The sequence below is a fragment of the Equus przewalskii genome, chromosome 14, assembly GCF_037783145.1.
Source record: "Equus przewalskii isolate Varuska chromosome 14, EquPr2, whole genome shotgun sequence".
Taxonomy (NCBI): Eukaryota; Metazoa; Chordata; class Mammalia; order Perissodactyla; family Equidae; genus Equus; species Equus przewalskii.
In genome coordinates this window covers 49,891,397-49,913,972 of record NC_091844.1, presented here as the reverse complement: position 1 = coordinate 49,913,972, position 22,576 = coordinate 49,891,397, and the positions used below count along the sequence as shown (strand labels likewise).

Below are 22,576 nucleotides of genomic sequence, written 5' to 3'. Positions count from 1 at the left end.
CAGTGGTGATCTTCTTACATGGGTGAGGAGGGAGGTTCCAATTCATCCAACTCACCTCAGTCAGATCCATATTCGGCTAACAGGACATTTGGTTTGGTAGGAGCCCTGTTCCTTGTGTTGGTGGTAGGAGGACTTAGATAACAGGCCACTCTGAGTCCCGGAGACACTTGCATCCTGGCTGATCTGGGGCTTAACTGTAGTCACGTCCCCTTCTACAGTCTATCTATAGAATAGATCCCCACTAACTTACATAGGACTGAGGGATTGAGACTAATTCCTCCCTACCATATAACCAATTATAAAAATATTTCTGATGAGCTGTGATGAAATCTCTGACCAAATTTCAGAGAAGGGTGAAAAGAGAACACACCATAAGGGGATGAAGAGTCTTGCGGGCAACAGAGACAGCCTCAGAACAAAGTCAAAGTGGTGATATAGAGTGATGGTTATGAGCATGGCATCTGCAGCCAGACTTGCCTGCATATGTACCCTGCCCCTCTACCTGTTAGATTTGTGACCTTGGTCAGGTTATGTCACTTCTCTGTGTGTCAGTTTCCTCAGCTGTAAAATAGGAATGATGATTATCACCTACCTCAGAGGGTTGTTATGAGAATTAAATGAGTTAAAGTACATAGAGAACTTCCTGGCCCACAGACAGCACTTAATGACTGGCAGCTATTGTTAGTAAATGTCACACACAAACACACACACACACACACACACACACACACACACAGGCAGTTCTTGCTTTGTAGGAGAGTCTCTGCCTGGGTGAACTAGCAGAGGTCTACATGGAAGCCAACATAAATAGACAATTTAACCAGGTCCCTATCCCTGGAGGGTGCCGAAGTCCCATCCTTTCTAGCAGCAACACCAGTGACATGGATGCTTTTCTGGCAGCTCTGTTGGCAGCTGGAACCCACAAAAGAACCAAGACCAGCTGGTGGGAGAAAGGAGATTTAAATGGTACCAGCTTAGACCTGTTTGGGGCCAGCAGGTTGGCTATGAATGAATGTTTCTGATGGGGGTGGTAGCAAGTGATGAGCAGGAAGGATTCATTTCAGCACCTTTGGGGACCCTTGGATATAGTTGGGGAAGGAGAATGTTTTAATGTTTGCATTTAGTATAAGTCAAAGCAGTGGGCACTTGGAGCAATGAAACTTGGGGGTGTGCATATATATTTGTTACTCCATACGTTCTTGTGATCTGGTGAAAATTATTCTCAATACCTGTTTTCATTGTCATTCATTCTCTTGCTCAAAAATTTAGAATGCTTCCTATCGTCCAGTGAAACCAACCCCAACTGCTGCGCTATTTGTTACCTCCCTTTCCCAATCAAACTTCTTATACTAGTTGTTCATACTTGATGTCACTATTTCCTCATTTTACAGTGAAACCTAATTTCTTCCCAACCCCTTGAAAAACAATACTCACTGGGGTCGCATCTTAGTTCAAACCTTCTTGATATCTCAATTACATTACCTAGGTAAAACACTCCTCCTTTTTGAGATACACTCTTTCTTGGCATCACATTCTCTCCTATTTCTTCTGACATCATCTTTGACTTTTTTCTGATTATGTTTTCTTTCTCCTCTCTCTCTCCTTTAAATTTTGGAGTTCCTCCAAACTTAGGCCCCCTTCTGACTGTACATAATCTTCCCAGGTGATCTTACTCACTTCCTTGGTTTCAGATACCAGGTATAGGCTGATGGCTTCCAAATGTATATCACAGTTCAGACCCTACTTCTGAACCCCAGGCCCAGATAATCAGTTGTCCATCGGACCCCACCAGGAAAGCTGGTGATATAACTTAGTCTGAGTCTGAAGGCCCAAGAACCAGGAGCTCCGATGTCCAAGGCCAGGAGAAGATGGATATCCCAAATCAAGAAAAAGCAAGCAAATCTGCCTTTCTTCTGCCTTTTTGTTCTGTTTGGGCCCTCAACTGATTGGATGATATCCCCCTACATTGGGGAGGGTGAGTCGTCTTTACTCAGTCTACTGATTCAAATGTTAATTTCTTCTGGAAACACTCTCACAGACATGCCCAGAAATAATGGTTTACTAGCTACCTGGGCATCCCTTAGCCCAGCCAAGTTGACACAGGAAATTAATGATCATGACCATCTATCTCTCCAATGCAGTCTTTACACTGCAGATTGGGTGGTATTTTAAAAATGCCAATCAGATTGTGATTTGCCTGCTTAAAAGTCTTCAGTGATTCCCCATTGTACTTTCAAGGAAGTACAAAGCACTGGATGGCCAGTTATTTGCCTGGTTTCTCTCTCATCCATTCTGTGCCCTTCCCTGTGTTCTGCCTCCCTATTGCAGGAGGAATGGCGCCTGTGGCTTCCATTTCCCAGGTACCACCTTGTCAATCAGTTTTCAGTTGGGTTCAGCAAATGGCCATGTGGGAGATTGGAGGGTGGGAGGAAGGATAAGTTAGGGCATTTCTCACCCTTCCTCTGCCTCAGGCAATAGCTCCTCTGTGACTCCAGCTGTCATTGGACAGATCTGCTGAAGATCCAGCTTCTACCAGTTGCCCTAGTTACTGTGCTGCAGTAAAACCACATGCTTGCTTGCTCCTCAAGTCCTAGTCTTAGTAGTGGTTACCTACCATTGCTAATCTCTGGACTGCTAATTGCCCCTTGCCATTTGGGCAAATTTACATTTTCAGAGCTAATGGTTACCTTTATATAATACTTATATATGTTTCACTTAGTCTCCTCCTTGTTAGATGTCAAGTAGATCAAATTTGTCAATACTGGTGTCCAAATAGTTCTGTAGGCCTACCGATCTTTTGCTTGCTTGTTCTATCACTACTGAGAGAAGTGCATTACAATAGCCAACCATGATTTTGGATTTGTATACTACTACTTTTAGTTTTGTCAATTTTTGTTTGACATATTTTTGACAGTTTTTTTGGTACATAAAAATTTTGAATTTTCATATCTTTCTGCTGACTGTCTTTATATCTAGTAATATTTGTCTCCTAACTCTTTGGAAGTTTCTTCTTTGCTGGTTCCTCCCTGACCTCCAGCTGTTGGAGTACCCATGGGCTCAATGCCGAGACTTCTTTTCTCCATTTTCACTTACTCTATAGGCGAACTCACCCAGTCTTATGACTTAAGCACCATTTATATCCTGATGGCACCCCAATTTTTATCTCTAGGTTGTTCTTCTCTCCTGAACTCCAGACTCTTATATTCAATTGCCTCCTTTTAATTTCTACCTGGCTGTCTAATAGGCAAGTCAAGCTTTGGATGTTGATAATTGAGCTCCTGATCTTCTCTGAAAACCTGCTTCACTTTAAGCCTTTCCAGTTGTTCATGCAAAAACTTTGAAGTCATCCTTGACTCTTCTCTTTCTCTCACACCCCATATATAAACCCTCAGCAAAATATCTTGACTTTGTCTTCCACATATATCTGGAATTTAACTACTTCTCATGACATTCATTGCTACACCACAGGGTAAAATTTCTGGTGTTCCAAAGTCTCTTTTCTAGTTCTCTCCTGTGTATTATAATTCTTTGGAGCTGGGCTCCCTGGAGCTAAGAGTCTGCTCCGTGAACCTTTGTCCCTGTGATGCTCTTCGCTCTTTGCTGCTGGATGATCCATCTGTCCTAGCCTGCTCTCCACTTGCACTTTCCATTGTCCCAGAGCCTCCCAAGGTTTTTCTCTGCCCTAGAAAATCTCTCCTGTTTCTCTCTTCAGGCATTGCTCTCTGACCAGTTCTGCTATTGACACTCACTCTGGTCTCTCTGATCAAGTTCTTGTTTCGTCTGGCATTTGGGCTCCTCTTTTTTTCCTCAAATGTGGAAGGGAGCAAAGACTACCTGTTTTGTCTAAAGCAGTTCAAGGTTCCCCCTCCCTGCGTGAGGAATTAGATGAAAGCATGAAGACCTTCAGGAACAGTTTAAACCAGGGCAATGATTACTGGCCGTGAACATTTTTCATATTTTTAAAAGGAAGCGATAAAAAATACAAGACTATTTTTTCTTAGTTATGCCTTCTCCCCTTTGAGTTTAGAATATTATAAAATCATATTAATTAAAGATTGTCAAAGATAAACAAACTTTTATATTCCATGCAATGCTATCCCATTATCTCATATACTCCATGGTGGATTAAAGATGAGTGCAAATTCTTTACACTCTTTCCATAGAGGAAAAGTTTGCCATTCTGTTGAATTCAGGCTAAACTGTGATGTTTTAGGACTATAATAGAGTAAGATAAAAGTGTTGATATACAAGTTCTGGACCTGCCTTTAAGAGCACTGGCAGCTTCTAAATAGGTCTTATAGGGCCCTAGGTGCCATGAAAAGAACTCTGAATACCCTGAGACTGCCGTGCTGGGAGAAGTCTAAGCCATGTGGAGGGATCCTGGAGGATAGGATACTGTGGCTGTGTGTTTGTGTGTGGATAGAGAGATGCACCAAGGAGCACAGGTGCACCAGATATGTGAGTGAAAGGAACAACTTGGAAGTAGATCCCCCAGACCCAGCCACCTGAGCTGACCTCACATGGATCAGAGACAAGCCACCCAAATTTCTGAAACACAAAATTGTGAACAAGATGGAATGAATGTTTTAAGCCACTAAGTTTTAGGATAATTCTATGCAGCAATAGAGAACCAAAAGAGACTCTCCTTGAAGACTCTATGACTCCATCATCTCTGACAGTTGTAGAGGTATTTTTCCTTGAAAGCCATTAAGAGTACATTAGCATTATTTTCTATATATTTGCTGCCTCTCTCACCACTCACTGTCTTTTGCTTTATATACTAACTTCCTGTATTTGCATTTTCTCTCTCCTTGAGAGCTGAGGGCTCCTTGCCTTCTCAGCAGTGCCTTTCACATAGTAAGCACCAAGAAAATTGTTGCTTTGGTTGAAGATATGCTGGGGAGTGACACTGAAGAAAGATTGTGAAAGGGAGTAGACAGATCACCCCAGCCAACTGTGATGTCCTCTGACCTCCACCAGTTACAAAGAGTTTTGTACCTTGTGTTATCTGTTCTGTTTCATATTCTACTTTTCATGTATATTTGTTTTGTCTCCTCAGCTAGATCTCAGATGCTCTGAGAGCAGGGATTATTAAGATACTTTTGTGTTGTACATGGTATCTGGCACGGGGCTGGCCTCATGAAATCTTCTCAGTAGATAGTTGTCTGATTAGCAGAGATGCCTCAGCATCCTAATAAAAATAAGAAGCTGGAGTAGGTCTTACAGGAGAGAGATTCTAAAGGGAGAAGGATGCAAGGTAGACTGCGAGAGGAAATCTAGATTTAACGGGATCTCAGCAACAGGGTCCTTTTGCAGCAGGCAATTACATGTGATGGACAGTATCAAAGGCACCAAGGAAGGGAGTGACCTTGTGCAAAGTTTACAAGGAGCTAGATGTATATTAGAGAATAAGCAGAATAATGTGTTGGGTGGGTTGACCTGAAGGTGCTCCAGTGCCTAGGTGTTAGACGGGGAAGCCTGCTGGGGAAGCTTTGGTGTCTGTCTGCCCAGTGTTTGCAGCTAGCTTGTATTTCAGATGCCTCCTTATCACAGCTGCAAAATATGTGAGCTGCTGTCATTAGTTCTAGGTGGCTTTGTGGCTGTGAGACTAAGGCATCTTGTCAGTGTCCTAGGATCCAGATCTTCTGCTAGTAGATGTTCAAAGGAGGGAGTGATTTGGAGGAGAGAGACTCAGAGTCACTTACAGTTCAGTAAAGCAAAATCTTTAGCAAAAGTGGTTCCTGGGTGATGGGGAAATAAAAGTGTTTGTACAAGTGTTTGCTTATAGCTTACTGGATACTTGCTGGAGTGAGCAAACATGAAAACTATCAAGACTTCCAGATTTGGGGCTAGCAGAAAAATGTTTCTCTGGTATCTCCATAGATGAAGAAAAATCCATAGAAATTTATTTCGGGGCAAAGAGAACAATAGATACTGTTCAGCGTGGTTTTGAGACTTAACTATAAACATTCCCGCTTTTGCTCTCTGTTCCCCTAAAATGCACACACACACACACACACACACAATACACACATACACATACACATACACATACACATACACACATCTATTCTCTGGCTGCAATCCTTCCACAAGGCCTGGAAATCTAATGTTAGACTTTAATTCCTTTGTAAAAGCACTTTCCACTCAGAATGCAAATATCCCTGGGCGAGAAAAAGATAAGACATTATCGGTTATTCTCATCTTCATGGAAGGAGGTTATTGTGACTATGGGCTAAAGGTGGGCTTGGAGAGAATCCCACAACACAAAGCATGGCAGTGAGGGGTTTTCAGGAGTGTTATTCTTGACAACAGTATTTTGAGGAATAAAGGGAAACCATGGGATGGGATTACATCTCTGAGCCTTGAAAGCCAGGCAGAAGAGTTTAGAATTTTTATGAGCAGGAGAATGACTTATTGAAAGCTGTGCTTTTGTAAGATTTGTCTTGAGAACCTTGAGGCTTGCCCATAGAGGGTGCTCTTAAATACTTGTTAAATGAACTGGAAGGAGAAAGGATTGAAGGGTAGGAGGGGATGTAGGGGCTATGGCAGAAATTCACACAAAAGATAAGAGCTCTCTTCCCCACACTCTGTCACTTCATCTGTTAAAAAAGAAAAACAAGTCACTGAGTCACATGACAGATTTGTTGGGCATCTGCTCTGTTACTGGAGCCTCCTGTGATAATTTCTGTAGAGTTTATTGTTCTGGTCAGTAACATTTGTCCCTCCACCAGAATGAGATACTTTAAGGCAGGTGCTGTTTTTAAATCTCTCTATCCTTTACACCTGGCATAGTACCACATAGTATGTGGTCAACCCACATCTACTAAATGTATGACATGAAGACCTAATACGCTCAGTGAACACTTGAGAATGTTTACTTTATTCCTGTTGTCATTCCTGGGGCTGGTGGTCTGGACAAGGGGGAAGAGGTAGTCGTGGGATGACGTTTCTAATCCTTGTCTTTCGGGCTCTTCTAACGCCTGCAGTCTTCCATTTTAAAATGTCACTTTGGTTACCGTTTCAGCACATGCTGTATTCTGGTGGCGACTGGTTTTGAGAATTTAAATCCTCAAAAGTACCAACAGGAGACAACATGCGATGATGGCTGGTGCTGAAGAGATTTAGTAATCCTAAATTGTTTCAACAGTGTTTGGATTTTTGATTTTGAGGTACAACGTGGAAAGGGAGAAGCAGTCAGTAACAAGATGCTGAGTCAGGAGAGGTAGGAGTTAAATTGTGCTCTGCGCCCCATTTAATGAAATGTGTTGTAGCCAGTGCCACAAATTTGATTTGAACAATTTCTATTTTTCCCAGCAAAGATGTTATTACAGGTCAATCATTTCCATAAGTGAGAGCATATTTCTGGTGTATCCTACACTGACAGATGGCTAGAAGACCTCTCTTTCATGATCCCAGGCAGAATAAAAAGGCAATTTACTATCTATAGGACTGTGGGTACACTGGTAATGGAAGAGAATCATTCTTATACAAATAACTCAGTGTTTGAATCTGAGCTATAGCCAAATCAATTTGATAAACCATCAGAATATGATTGTACTGGCTCCAGACTGCAAAGGCAATGCATTACATTTTTCCCCACAGGAAACTATTTCCCAAGGAAACAACAATTGCTCGATTGCTTAAAAGAAAATAACTTGAGTTCAGATTATCGGTGAAAACTGAAGATGGCGACTGATGTTCAAGGTCAAGACTCATGAGGGAGAAATCAGGATGCTAGGCTGCTCCTCCGAAACTCGTGGAGCTTGTCTGCATGCCCCTGGCTTTCTCTGCATCTATTTCTCTTTGTGATGGAGCATCTCACCCTTGCACCCTCAGGTGTTCAGAGGCTCCCTGCTTTTCACTCAACTAAAAATTTTGCCTTCAGGAAAGAAGTTATCGTTGGTTTGGGTGTCCTCCCCTTAGCTCCCTTAGAATCCCTTGCATGTATCTACAGGGAACCTGCAGTTCCCATGTTCTGCATGGGTTTCCTATCCAGGAGGAAGATTCACCACTGTTAACTCTTGGAGGAGATATTCTGGAGAGAGGGTGAGGCTTCCCGACTCCTAGCATTAGTTCTAGGGCAGTAATTCTCAGTGTGCTTTCTGGACCAGCAACATCAGCTTCACCTGGGAAGTTAGAGATGCAGGTTCTCAGGCTCACCCTGACCTGCTGAATCAAGAACTCTCAGGGGTGGGGGGTGGGATTGGCAATCTAGGGTTTTACAAGCATGCCAGATGATTCTGATGCATGATCATTTAGAACTACTGCTTGAGGACAGCTGAGAACCATTCGCAGCTGGAGTGGCTCATAGCTGAGCTCCAAGATTTGGCTCCTCTCCAGGGGTAGCCTGCACCCAGTGACTGGATGAAAGGCCTGGCCTCTTGCCTTAATTCAGTACAACTTTGAAGGGCCATCTTAACTCTAGAGCTCCCTGTGGGATCCGCTGAGGCTTCTGTTGCAGATGCATTGCAGTTCTACTTCCCTCTTTGTCTGATTCTGCTTCCATCCAGTACTCCCCACATACCCCCAGAGCACTCCCCAGGAAACCTCCTGCATGAAATATCCATATCACAGTCTTATCTGCGGGGAGGGGAATCTGACCCAAGGCCAGTCACAGCCCTAGCCTGAGCAGCATCTACTATGGGCTGAGCAGTCTGTGCACACTCCTTCTCCCACCCATTAACCCACCGCCTCTGGGGTGTGCTGGATCCTCTGCACACACCTAAACAAGTAGCTCTCAGGCCAGGGTTTAGATGGGGTTGGTGCATCAGGTTGCGGGAGATGGGATAGGCCATAGAATCCCAGGTCAGTGAGATGAGAGGCTGGAAAGACATTTGTGACCTGACCCGAAAGCCCAAGAAAGGGAGGTTTGATGTTAAGGTAATCAATCCTCTTGCCCTGGAGGTGGGGAGAAGGAGGCTGGCAATTATAGGCTGGGCTTTCATCCAGGATCTGGCACATATATCCTGATGCATTGAGATGAAAAGATGTAGGAATGTATTATCACTCTCTGCCCTTCTAAGTCATGGCAGTGTTTCATAATTCCTTTGGATTTTTCTGTAAATTTTATTTACTTTATTCTGGCCAGATATGTTCCTGTGGTAAAACGGGTGAAAAATGGGCCTGTAACTTGAGGATCTTGCAGAACTGCTTGTAATGGTGACATCCCTCTTCCTGCTGGCATTCACGGCGGGGCTGGCTGGAGGATTTGTTTGTGTTCTCTGTTAGACACTCTGATGATACACATTGCGCAGCACCTCGGCGTGCTCATGCAACTGCAGGAGACGTTCTTCTGTGCTGGCTGTACATACCATTCACTGGTGTTCTTTGCTGGGAGTCTGGTGTTGATAATTATCTCCCCATCTATTTTAGCTCACAGCCAATTGCAGGGGACCTTATTGAATAAGTTTTAGATGTTTGATTAGACATATTGATGTACTTTAGGCAACGTGATATGGTGGGAATACATGGAATGGAGGCAGGAGATCGAGTTTCTGGTCCAGTTCTGCCCCTTATGATGGCAGTGTGATCTTTGAGCAGGTCGCTTCCCATTTCTGGCTCTGGTTTCCTCAGGGGCTTAGTAAGCTAGTTGGGGGGTCCTGTCCAACTTGAACCTTTTCTGTAGCAGACAATGGTTAAAGTGCTGTGATTTAACAGTGTACCTGGTACAGGTCACATATGGAAACCTACCTACCCCATAGCGGATACGTTCTGCTGTAATAGGTAGAGGTGCCTGTTTAGGAACATTCAAAACCCTTAGGACTTTTAGCGAAGCAAGCTGACAAGCTGCTCTTCTTGTGGTCAATGACATCGAAAGCACTTTCTCTAAGTCCATTTGACTCCCAAGTACTCTGAGAATAGGGAGTATTGACTAAGCATTACACGTTCTAAGTACTTTGTATATTAGAACACGTGGACTGCATGCCGGACACTCTCCGTTTGTGACGCCCAAGTCCTACTTGGTACTTCACAGCACACATCATGACCTGATACGTTACGTTGTATATTTAGTTATTGTCTGACTCCCCCTTATGAGAATATAAGCTTTCTGTGAGGAAGAATTTTCTTTTGTTCTCTGCAATATATATAGTGTGAGGCACAGGGCTGGTACTTAAAATCTATCTGTTCAATGAGTGAATATATAAATAAACACACTTTCATACATATATAATAATATTAAGGTTCAAACAGTATTAGGAAATAGGTACTATTGTTTTTGCCATGTTTTAGGTGAGGAAACTGAAGCTTAGAGAGGTAAAGGAACTGGTTTTAATCTGAGGTAGTCTGTCTGGCATCTCTGCTTAATTATGCTGACACTTCCTTCTTTTGCATATATTGCCTATCTCAAGCCAGGCATTCTGGAATAATCTTTGAACCTCTTTCTTCAAAGAGGCAGAGTCCCATATATGAGTCACAGTGCACCCTTTATCAATAATAACCATTGATGGAGTTTCTGCTCTACCATACAGGGTCTAGTTCTGGACATACGTAGGTTCCAGCCTGAAGGAAGATATAAGGTTTTTGGAAGGTGAAAGTGATGTTGATAGATGGTAGGTAGGTAGGTAGATAACCACATGTGGTAGCCGATACTGACTGCCAAATAAGAGGTGCAGGCTAGTGGCTCCCAAATACCCGAACTGACCTTCGGCAGGCTATAGAAATGTCATCTAGTAAGCTGTATGTTTATCTATTTCTTTGCTCACTATTTCTTCTTGTGTCTGACTCCTTCCTTCTGGGTTCCTTTCTTACAATCCTGCACTACATTCATCAGTAGATGTCGTTGGTCTTCTTAGAGCCCAGCAAAACATATTTTTAAAAAGCTTTTTCAGATTTGGGCCCCTGTACCCATAAAGGCCATGGGAGTCACAGGAGGAAGAATTCACTGTTGGCTGAGGTGGTTAGGAAAGAGGCGGGAGTGAGAATGACTTTGTGGAAGGACAGGAGCAGAGGAGAAGAGAATAGGGGAAAGTCACTCCTGGAGGGGAGAAATGGAGATGAGGAAGGAACAACAGGAGGAGAGGTGCTGATGCAGCGCTATGAGATGCTGAATGCAACCCAAGAGATCTGGAATCAGGGCTGTTGGGGCCCCGGGCAGGCCACCCCAAAATATCCCACAACCGCATAGATTATTTTGAATTGAAGTTACTTGAGAAGCAAAAAGGGCCTTGTGACCCTCCTGTCTCTGTTCACCCTGAAAGCAGGAAACAAATCTCCCCTGTGAAAGGGGCGCTCCCATGTCCCGACCCCCAAGAGCTGGGAATCCAGGGCGAGAAGCTACAGAAACAACCTTGCTCACTTACTACCTGCAGCCTAAACTCTGCCTGAAGTCCTCACTAATTACATACCCCAAACCTCAGTTTCTTTGTCCTGTCCATTCTTCAAAAATTTGCTGTTTCTTTGTGTAAAAGAGAGAGAGATACTGCCTGCTTTGTTCACTCTCCGAGCATGGTTTCTCTATGATCTCCAATACGTACGTACTAAACTTGAGTTTTTCTTCGGTTAAGCTGGTCTTATCTGATTAGCCCAGCCATAAGAACGCGAGAAAGGAAGAACAGAGATTTCCCCCGGCTCTGACAAATCAAAGAGGATCTAAAACTAAACGTGCGTGTGTAAATCTCACTGGGTTGAGGGAAACTCCTGGATGTTGAGGCTGAGGAAGGAGAGCTGTGCTCTCCCTTCCAGAGAAGTTAAGAGTCTATATTATGAGTGAGACCAGTTTGGCGTTAAATGTGTGCCCTATAATTTGCAGGACCTTGGGCGACTTAATTAACCCTCAAGGGAAGCCAGTTTTTCCTTCTTTAAAATGAGAATTATAGCTCCTACCACAGAGGTTATTATAAGGATTAAAGTAGAAAATACATTTTAAAAAGCTTTGCAAACACCGTCTGGGACTTGGTAAGTGCTCATTAAATGTTAGTTGTTATTATTGTTATTTTATTGAAAGTTAGAATGTTGATCAACCCTAAATTGTCTAAGTTTTAGCAGATGAGACATTTAAAAATTGACCTTAATTGCCAGCCCAGTCTTGGAAGCTTCTCTGAATTGGAGAACGTTGATTTCTAACTTATACATGTCAATCTCTTGCACATGGAAATGGGGGAAGCTACTCACAGAATGACTGGTCCAGAGGCTCCCTGGAAAACATCATTAGGCAATTCTTCCAAATTATTATTATAACTTAGATTCCTGGGCATGGAGTTGAAGAAAGAAGAAGGAAAACACAAGCCACATAAACATTGCTGTTGTAAGAGCCATTTCCCTCTAAATGGCCTGGAGGAATAGTCAGGGCTACTTACAGCTCATCTAGTTGGGTTCCATTGAATGCACAGTTGTGTATTTCTTGAATCCCATTTTTACTCAGCCGTCTGAAATAAAAGGCCCATTAAAAAACCAATAATGTCAGATGCAAACAATACAGGGGCTTCATAATTGGAAGCACTGGGGCAAGGTCATACAGCACAGGTTAGCGGCATAAATAAAATGCCACCCTTAAGGCTCTGGGACAGGAGTGGGAGGGAGGCTGATCTATCACTGTGTAACCTTTTGTAATGTTTGAAGTTTGCATTATGTGCATGTATTACCTATTCAGAGAAACAAATGAAATTTAATTTTGAAAAGCACAAGTAGGCATAGCAGCCTGGATCCTGTAAGGTCTTTGCACACATCATTCGTGTGCAGAGACAGTGCCAGGTGGGGAGCAGATGAAGATCTTTCCCGTTCTGAAGGACAGAAATCATACAGTCATTGAACAAGTGTTTATAAGATAGACAACATTTTGTATCACCTTTCTCTAAGGCCCTAAGCCTCTCACCTATGTTCACCCACAGCAGCAGGCCTGGCTGTCATTAGAAAGTGATCTAATTAAGCTGTCAGACAACCTGAACATCTCCTGTGACCCATAGGGACCTGGTTATTGGAGGTTTGTGGAGGTGGCTCTGGGTTAAGTAAGGCAGAGAAATCAGTTAGAGAGACTGTGGGCTGTGTCAGGGCGAGGTGGTGTGAGCGGGGTGGGAGGAGACTCTGGGGGTGGGGGTGCGTGTGGAACAGTGATCCTGATTGTGCAAAGAGGGTCAGTGAGCAGGTCTGCCTGGACAGGGGAGCCCAAGGACACCCTTGGCCGACAGCTCTTCATTGCTGTGCTCCTGGATGGATCTGAAAACAGACGGAAATCCAAGGTCAGACAGCTTAGTCCGGAAAGCCTCTGACCACTCCCTCTTGATTTGCTGTCAGGTTCTGTCCTTGTCAGGCTCCGTGGGTTTACAAATAAGACTCTTCAAAAAGCTGCCCGGAGAAGCTCCTGTGTGGTCAGGACTCTATTTCCTGGACTGCAGTGGGTACCTAGAAAATGCTTTAAATCACAGGAGAACAACTCTGTGTGTTTTCTTCCTCCCAAAAGCCAGTTTAGCTAAAAACTCCAGACAAGAGCAAGGCATATCTTTTAAAACATTAGCAACCAATTGGTGGGTTCTGGGGGTCAAGAGGTGGCTCTGCGCCCCCTGTCCCACCTACCAGGCACCTACCCATGAGGAAGCCTGTCCCAGGCACATCCAGCCTCTTGACTGACTTGTCAGCCTGTCCCCATGTAGTGAGAGTTACTGGAGCAGCTTCCCCTAACCTGTGGGATGTTCATCCCTGGGGGTTTGGAACAAACACAGTGGTCAGCTAACTTTTTCTGTAAAGGGCCGGAGAGTCAATTTTAGGTTTTGTGGGCCAGAGGCAAAATAGAGGATACCACATATGTACTTTATATAGGTACTTATAAAACAATTTTTACAGATTTTTTATTGACCAAATTTAAAATGTAATAGTAATAATTGAGTGCATTTTTTTATTGTAATATAGGTCTATTGTAAAGAATGGAATTTTTTTCTTGGGGAGGGGGGATAACATTTTGCTTAATTTAGGTTCAATGTTAGTGTTTTCTGTCATTAAAATGTTCACTGTAAAAACCAGTCCTAGCACATGGGCCCATTTGGCCCTTGGCCTGTATTTGCCTGACCCTTAATCTAACACAAGGAGTGTGTAAGTTCAAATGGGTTCCATCTATTTTTCTGTAGACTACATAATTAATATTTTCTGCACACATGTGTCCTGCAAATAGATGTTGCCATGATTAAAAAATATACAGACTAATTTAAAAGAATTATTGTATTCAAACTAGTCCTTTGTCCTTATGGATTTTCTCAATCAACAGACACCATCTTATAGGGAGAGGGGTATATTTTTTGATGTTAACAATGGATCATCATACAAAAAACAAATTATGTCCATGACTCCTGCGCTGGGGTTTACATTAGGATGTAGGACTCTCAGACGGCCAACAAGGAGAAGCCGACGTTTATTAAGTACACTCTTAGTCTTTTAGGAGAGGTAGTGCTGGTTTTAAAAGCTGATGATGATGACAACCTGGGTAGAGCATTAGCTAAAGATAACTGGATCATAGTTTTCCTTAATCTTTTTGTGTTCCTAGTGCGTTCACTCAGCAGAGGCTCAGGAGGCTCCAGGCCAGAGTCTGCACTCAGCTGAAAGAGGGAAGATGCTGGGGGGACCTGGCCCATTAGAGCTCACTGAGGGGCAGGCAAGTGAGATGGAAGCCTACTGAAGAAGGCAGGAAATGCACATGAAGTGAGCCTCTCCTGTGGCCAGGGTGTGCTGGGAGCTGGCACGCATGTAACTTCATTTTATTTTTTCTGAATTCAGCCACTCTGCTAGTCGGCTGTAGCTAGTTGCTTTCCCCATTCACACCCTCTGGTTGCAGGGGCAGGGTGGGTGTGGGGAAGGGCTCAGAGGCTTCCACAGGGTGGGTTTTTATTGCTCATTTTACTCTGAGTCACTAGCCAAGTGTCTGATAATCCTTCATTTGTTGAGCTGTTTTTTGTTTTTTTAATATAGATGTCTATATTTTTAGAACAAGGCCTCAGGATTTTGAAAAATGCCAATGCTTAAAGAACTTTTCAGGCATCAGTGCCATTTGCCATGCTGTTGTTTCTGAGTGCACTTGGATGTCCCTAGTGGGAGAATGTGCCCCTGCATCCAGACACAGCACCCCGACTAAGAACAATTGAAGTCTTAAGCTGTGCTGAGTATGGATCTTCTGATTCTCTTATCTAAGGACTAAGGACCATCTGAGGTTAAGAAAAATAGATTTTGTTCAAAGAAATGTGAATTTATCCTTTAGAGACGTGTCTGAGGAATGTTGACTCTGAGAAAAGTCTCCTCGCTAGGAGAGTCTGTTCCAAATGCTGGGGAACCGCGCAGAGTCCATGAACAGGAGTCAGCAAAGAGAGGCTGTGATCTGCACATTTCTTTTGCAGGTTTGGGTTTACAAGCCTCCATCGTAACTTCTTATTTGCTCAGTTCTTTGCCTCCACTTGGGGAGAGGTAAGACTCGGAAGGTGAGGATGCCTTGTCTTCTGTCTTATGGTCTGGGCAAGAAAGCTGTGTGTCAATAGTAATTTTGAATCACTATATTTAAGAATGTTACAGCAAAGTTTAAAGAAGCACAAACATCCAGGCACAACTGATTACATTTATCACTAATATTCTCCCTCCATGATATAGCCCAGAAATCCTTTTACTATTGTGTTTATGCTACAACCCACTAGGCTGGTATTACTCAGGTACTCACTATTACTCAAGTACTCACTATTTTCCAAAGGCTCCTTTTACCTTTTCTTTTTTTCCCCCCAACCTTCTCGGCCTCGATGATTCTGTGTTCTTGGCTTGTCCTTTGCTGGTGGTCTGGCTAAACCCCACTCATCTTCTACAGCCCAGCTTAGACACAAGCTCCTCGCTCAGCCTTCTTTCCCTCACTGAACTCTTCATTCAACCCTCACATCACAGGCCAGTCAGAATAAATTACTCCTGCTTTACTCTTAGAATAATTGCTTTTGTTTTGCATACATTTCCTTCTGTTCATATTTTAATTATTTTTGCTTTCCCATTCTCTCATATTTCCTACACTCCCATCAACTCATTCCGACACACAAATTCCAAATATCGTGAGCATATTGAGTGAAAGGATTGGATATTACCTATAACTTTTGTTATTAAACTGTGTACTCTGAATACGTGCCTTTGATTTGATTTTTCCCTTCACACATCCAATTCCTCAGCTGGTCTCTTTCAAACCTTTTCTATTGTTCTCTGTAATTAATTTACATCAAATACTGTGCTTAGCTTTATTCTTCAAAATGTTCTCCTTTCTGTCTACTATTTCTCTCTCTCTCTCTCTCTCTTTTTTTTTTTGTCCAGCTGGATCTCTGAATCATATTATTGCTTTGAAAAGGACTAAAATCCTTTCTGGACTGGAACTTAACCTTTTGTACATATTGGCATATTAAACACACTCACCCACGCACACACACAAACTCTTGTATGTTTTTTAAAAACAATAATTTGTGTAAAAGAAAGATAAAATGCTTTCCTTACAGATGTAATTGCGATTACTGGTTCCCCAAATGTCATTCTGTTCATCTAACTTCTGCGGATCCCACAGACACTTGGGTAATCCCTAGTGCCCTATTTCTTGGCAACCTTGGGAAGTGGGTAAACTGCCATGCAGGCTACTGGCACAAAAGGTTAGAATGTAGTTTATTAACAACACAAAGTGCATTTAAAAACTTTCCCAAAAGTCAGAGGGAGTAACTCAAGCTCATTAAAAAATGTGATTGTTCCAAGAAAATGAGAAGTCATCTTCTGCACAGCATGGGGCTGAAGAGGAGCTGCTTGGCATAGTTATGAGGGAATATCCATATCTTCTTGATTCAGCCTCCTTCCTGGTCTTTTTCTTTGGGCAACAAAGGCATTGCCAGGCAATAACTAGCTTTATTGATGCATGAGTTATTCTGTCCTTCGGAACAGATGTTGCATCACAGGAGACCATCATTCAAAGAGCAATTTTAAATACTTGAATCGCACCACAGATTCATAAATTATTAACATGACTCCATGTTGTGATTCTGAAATTTAAAGATGGGAAATGAGAGAAAAACACAGAACCAGAGAGAAATTTAAATGGTGAAATGCCAAAGTTACCCAAACAAAAAAGGAGCATCCGGTTATAAGAAAGAGATCATTAAAAGAAAAACCAAATGTTACTCCACTGGGTTTTTTTTCTTTACTTACAGAATCGTACTTTCAAAACTCAGCCCCATGAAAGAATTTCTTTCAACTGTGTGGATGTTTATATTATCTTGAATGTCTCTGGAAGAAAGTACAGACAAATTAGGTATTTAAGTCAGCTCCACTCATGTTACCTTCCCACATTTAGTTCACTTGGCAGGATGTGCTCTTTAGCTGAGGTAAGATCTGAAGAGTTAGTGCTCTGAAGGATGATGAGTCCAAAGTTTGGGAAATAAATGACATCTAATTTATGTTTAGTATATCAGTTCTTAAAAATGTGATTACAGACGTGCAGTCTTTTTTCTCTCTGAAAGTTTTCTCAGCTAATTTCTGTGTGTTAAGGTTCTAACATACTCATTTATTATCATCGCCTCCCCAGTTGGTGTCTGCTCAATATGACAATGACAAGTAAGCTGACCTTTCATCTCCATACCAAACGTCTCCATTCACCTCCGCTGGGCCTTCATCTTCCTCCCATCTCAATCTCCTTCTTACAGCTAGTTTCCCTCCTTCTGTTCTCTTTGGGTCACAGAAAAATGTAATCATTGATTTCTCTCTTCTTAAATGAAAGAGTTGAGAAAGTCTCATTTTCCTCTTTGTCTCCCATCCTCCCATCAAGCATCCCTGCTGGCTCTGATCTAACATATAAATGTGGAAGTAAACTGCTTAGAACAATTTGAAAAATTCCAGGAGATTCTCTATCTTTCTCTCTCCCTCCCTCTCTCCCTCTTCCTTCCCTCTTTTTTTTAGCTCCTTATACCCCTTCCCTACCATTTCCTTTTGGGTCTGTCCAGAGTCTTACAATTTCACTATTGAAAATAAACTTTCCATTATACATTGCCTTTTCCCTTCCTCTTTCAAAATACAGATGCCTTGGGAAAAGGCAAAATACATTATATCAGTTACATAGTGTAAATTCGTTGGATGGTTTCTTTATGCCTAGGGCAGCATGGGAATTCTGGAGGGAAGAGGAGAGAATGGTGAAAGGCAGAGGGAGTTACAGGGGGAAGGTATTTAAGGCTTTAAAGAGTGAAGACAGGAGAGACCTTGATTTGCTACAAGCTGGCTCTGTTGACAACTGTCTTATTGAGGAGCCTGCTGACTTCCTCCAAACTGAGAACAGCTGGCCTTCAGGTAAAACCAAGGACACTTGCTATTTACCTTCCTACCTCTGCTCACCCAGAGCAACACATTTGGAGGATGTAGACTAAACAATGCATATTACAGGTCCACAGCCTGTTGGGCAAGACAGCTGTGAGGGAAGAGTTGGTAACCCCTTGAGGAGAAACTTACAGTAGAACCTTTTGGAGAGATTGAATCTTGTGAACAGCTGGCAAGTGCTTAATACCTGTGTTGGAAATTAACCTAGAGAGAGACAAAATGAGAGTGAGAAAAAATGAAGCTGGCTATTTTAGCAATTGCTAGAGTATAAGCTTTCCAAATTCAAAGCATTAGTTTTGAGCTATCAGAAAAACCTACCAGAAAATCCCATAATATGCCCAAATCATGTTTATGTTTTCTGTTTTAAGGCTTTAACCAGGTTCTAGTAAGCTGTTGATTCTTTACACGAAAAATACTTACACTTCAGGCACAAGGGGCTAGTATGCCACAATGCACTTTTTTCTTTAAAGATATGTTAACATGATCCAAAAGTAACTTGCAATTAGATAACAAAATTTTCTTACATCACCTCCTGTTTCCAACCTCCTCATTCTCTTTGGAGAATTGCCCCTTCCCCACTCCAAGTGATTCTGTGAGATAGAGCATGATATTCCATGCCGTTTGACTCCAGAATATACATGTGGCCTAAGCTGTGCCAGACTCACTCCTGGGAAGTGGTTGGAGGTTGGTTAGAGCTGAGTCCACTGATGCCATTACCCTTAAGAGATGGTCCATAAATTTCTGCTGCTGAGACTTCCAGAGTTACATTGGATCCTTCTCAATGCCTGCTTGTCTTGGCCTGGGTTTCCCAGGATGCAGAGCCTGAAATGAAGTCTGGCCCATGGGTAGTGTATTTGATAATATGAGTAGTTCAGAGAGTTTTGACAGGGGAAATGAAACAGGGATGGAGGAAAGATAATCAATACAAGGATGAGTTATTGAGTTGGCCGCCACCACTGGTGTTAGTCCTTAATGCCAAGGACTTGATTTAGGAGATTTTCAAAATGGATCTTACAACTGTTGCTTGGAATGGGGGAAAAGGGGAAGCATTTATCCACAAATGACTATTTCCTATTGGTCAAATGTGTCCACATGGTATTAACTCCCCACTTTTGGCTTGCACGCTTTTGAGTGCCCAGTGAGTTCCTGCTGGGCATCTCTTACAGCGGTGTAGAAGAAGCCCCAGACAGGTAATGGGAGGTATATGAAGCCAGACTGTGTGCTGTCCAGTTACACCTGCATTAAGAAACTGGCTGCCACAGCAGGGGTGAAGGTTTTCAAGTGGCACACGAGAGTTGTCTGACACTGTTCTGCAGTATTTCCTTCACTCTTATGAGTTACTCAGAATCCTTTCAACATCTCCCCACTCCAATTTCCCTTTTTTGGGGTTTATGATTCTTGAGTAGACTTTGATGTCTTGTTCCCTGCTTCTATACTCAGGAAATCAGTGAATTCTGCCTAGGGGTTCTCTGTAATGGTTCTTAGATGTTTTGTTCACTCTTGGTTCCCAATGATCCACATAGAACCCATCTTGGTCAATTCTTCTTTTGATAACTTCAACAGCCCTTGAGATGGTCTCTCTATGTTTTTTATTTGGGGGAAGGGGCTGTTAAAGTTCTTTTTTTGAGGATTTGTTGTGTTATTTACTTCTAAAAATCTACACACAGAAAAATTAACTCGGTTTGGTGTAAAGATCTGAGTTAAGACACATACAGCTGTGTAACCACCAGCATGTTCAAGATATAAAACAGTTCCATCACCCTCCACACTCCACTGTGTTGTCCCATTGTAGTTAATCTCTCCTGCCTCCATCCCTAGCAACCACTAATCAGTTTGTCTCTATAATTTTGCCTTTTCTAAAGTGTCATATCAGTGCAATCATGTATTATGCAACTTCTTGAATCTAGCTTCTTTCACACAGTATAATGCATGTGAGATTCCTCCATGTTGTTATGTGTATCAGTAGTCCATTGGTTTTTGTTGCTGAGTAGTATTCCATTCCATGGATGTACTACAGTTTATTTATCCATTCACCACTTGAAGGACCTGTAGTTTGTTTCTAGTTTTGTGATTCTAAAAAAACCTGCTTTAAACATTTGTGTACAGTGTGTGTGTGTGTGTGTATGTGAGAGAGAAAGAAGACATTTTTGTTATTTTTGGGTAAATGTCTATGAGTGGGATTGCCGAGTCTTACAGTAAACGTATGTTTAACTTTATTAGAAACTGCCAAACTGTTTTCTGAAGTAATTGTACCATTTCGCATTCCTACCAGCACTGAGTGAGAGTTCTAGTTGTTCTCCATCCTTTGGTTATTTTAAAAAAATATTCTTTGAAAATAAGTAATACATGTTTATTGTGAGACTTATGAAAAATATGGAAACATCTACAGGAGAAAGTGAAAATCACCTCTAGTTTCACTACCCAGAGGTAGCAGCTTCTGTTAACATTTGGAGTTTGAAGTTTCTACCAAAACAAATAGCTTTCATGATTGCTCTCCATAACCTCTGAGATTCCACTCATTGCTGTAGCTAAATTTCTACTAGCTTGATACAGTCCTGTTCCACATTTGTTATTTAATCATATCCAGCCTTCTACTATTTTTAGATCTCTTCCCATGTGTCTATGCAGTCCTCCCTTAATAAGGAATCAAAGCAAGGACCATATTTAATATTCTCTGACAATCTATACTACTGTGTGCAGATTTGGAATGCAGTATGTGCTCAAAAAATATTGGGTTAATTGGCTGATGTTTCTAAAACATTTCTTACTTCTGTCACCAAGAATGTATCAAAACCCTTATTTAGTTAATTTACTTGTCAGGTATTACTGTTACTTGGAGTAATGAGTCTTAAACAGATACAGGGAGGTCTGGAGTTCAGGAATCAGGAGAACCTGCATGCCAACTCTGGCATGAATGAGACACAAGCCACTTCATCTCTCCAGACTGGAAAGGATGTGGAGTGCATGAATATCAAGGTAGACATTGTATCAGAAACCTCTGTGCCTTGCTTCACATCCTCTTGGTCCATCCTTAACTCTAGCTGTTACCATAGTAACCAGCTACATACAGATTTAACTTGGCAGACACTGGCCTCAGCTATCCTGGGTGTCTCTCATTTTCTGTTCTGGATTTCTGTACCACCTCTGAGTGGAACATTAATAGGAATCTGCTCAGCCATTCTGAGGCATGTGCAAATTGGGAAGTGCAAGGGAGTTAGCACCCCATACGGCAACTCTTGACTGGTAGTGAACTTCTCTCTTTCATTCCTTGAGTGGACAATTCTGGATATATTCTAAATGACATCTTAGGCTCTAGCATAATTGAGCCCCAATTTCCTGGTGTGATCAGCTGACAATACATTCTTGAGTTGGCTTTCTCTCTTTCCTTTTCTCTTCTTCTTAGTCATCCAATCTCTTTCTTTGAGTTTGGATGTAAAAATAAACTACTTGCATGTAAGTTCTTGCTCAGACATATTTTGGAGAATCTAGGCTAAGATGGATACTAACTTGCACTGAATTTCACATTTTACATAGATTCAGTGATGGTTACTATCTCCTTTTACTTCAAATCTGCCTCCAGTTGCAGCCCAGGCCTGTTTCTCTTTTTTCTTTTACAGTAACATTTCTAGAAAGTGTTGTCTGCGTATGCTGTCTTCCTTTTCTTATCCCTTTCATCTTCAACCTGCTCCAATTCTCCACAAAAACTGCTTTTGTCATACCCCCAAGTTACCAACCCACAACTAATAAATCTAATTAGTAATTTAAATTCTCATATTTTAGACCTCTCAGGAGAATTCAGGACTCTTCGCCAGACTCATTCTTCTATTTGTTTTTGTCCCATTACCCTCATCTGTTATTCCTCCTCTTTCTTTGTTACTCCTTTTTAGTTCTGTTGACTCCCCCTCCTCTATCTGTTCTGTGTCTTTTGTCTTTTTCTCTATCATCTTGCTTGGAAGATCTCGTTTCCCATGGCTTTGCATGCTATCAATATGGGGAGAGTTCCTAGAATCATACTTGACTTTTGACCTCTCTAATCTATTGCTAATTAAAGTTTACTTCACCTCTCCTTCTGAATGTCTCATTGATGTAGCAAACTAAACTTGTTCTCCACCCCATCACTTCCCCCAAACTCCTCCTCCTCAATTCTTCCTTATAAATAGCACTCCCATCTGTTGATTTTTTGTTAGAAATGTGACAGTTAAACTTGGCTTCTTTGCCTTCACTCCCTAACATCCAATTCATCTCAAAGTCCTGTTAGATTCCATTTCCAAAATATTTCTTGACTTCC

The 22,576-nt window shown here is 42.1% G+C and overlaps 1 protein-coding gene across 3 annotated transcripts in view; it reads right to left on the bottom strand.

Moving 5' to 3' along the window:
- Nucleotides 1-22,576, bottom strand: part of FSHR (follicle stimulating hormone receptor) — a 167,680-nt gene that overhangs the window by 6,034 nt on the left and 139,070 nt on the right. For 2 of the 3 annotated variants that reach the window (XM_008526934.2, XM_070572716.1), the window contains 4 exons: nucleotides 18,421-18,492; nucleotides 17,131-17,208; nucleotides 12,300-12,368; nucleotides 12,115-12,189 (listed from right to left, as the gene is read on the bottom strand). In XM_008526934.2, coding sequence (XP_008525156.2) covers nucleotides 12,115-12,189; nucleotides 12,300-12,368; nucleotides 17,131-17,208; nucleotides 18,421-18,492 — 294 coding nt within the window. The remainder of the gene's footprint in view (nucleotides 1-12,114; nucleotides 12,190-12,299; nucleotides 12,369-17,130; nucleotides 17,209-18,420; nucleotides 18,493-22,576) is intronic. The other variant, XM_008526933.2, reaches the window with a different exon arrangement.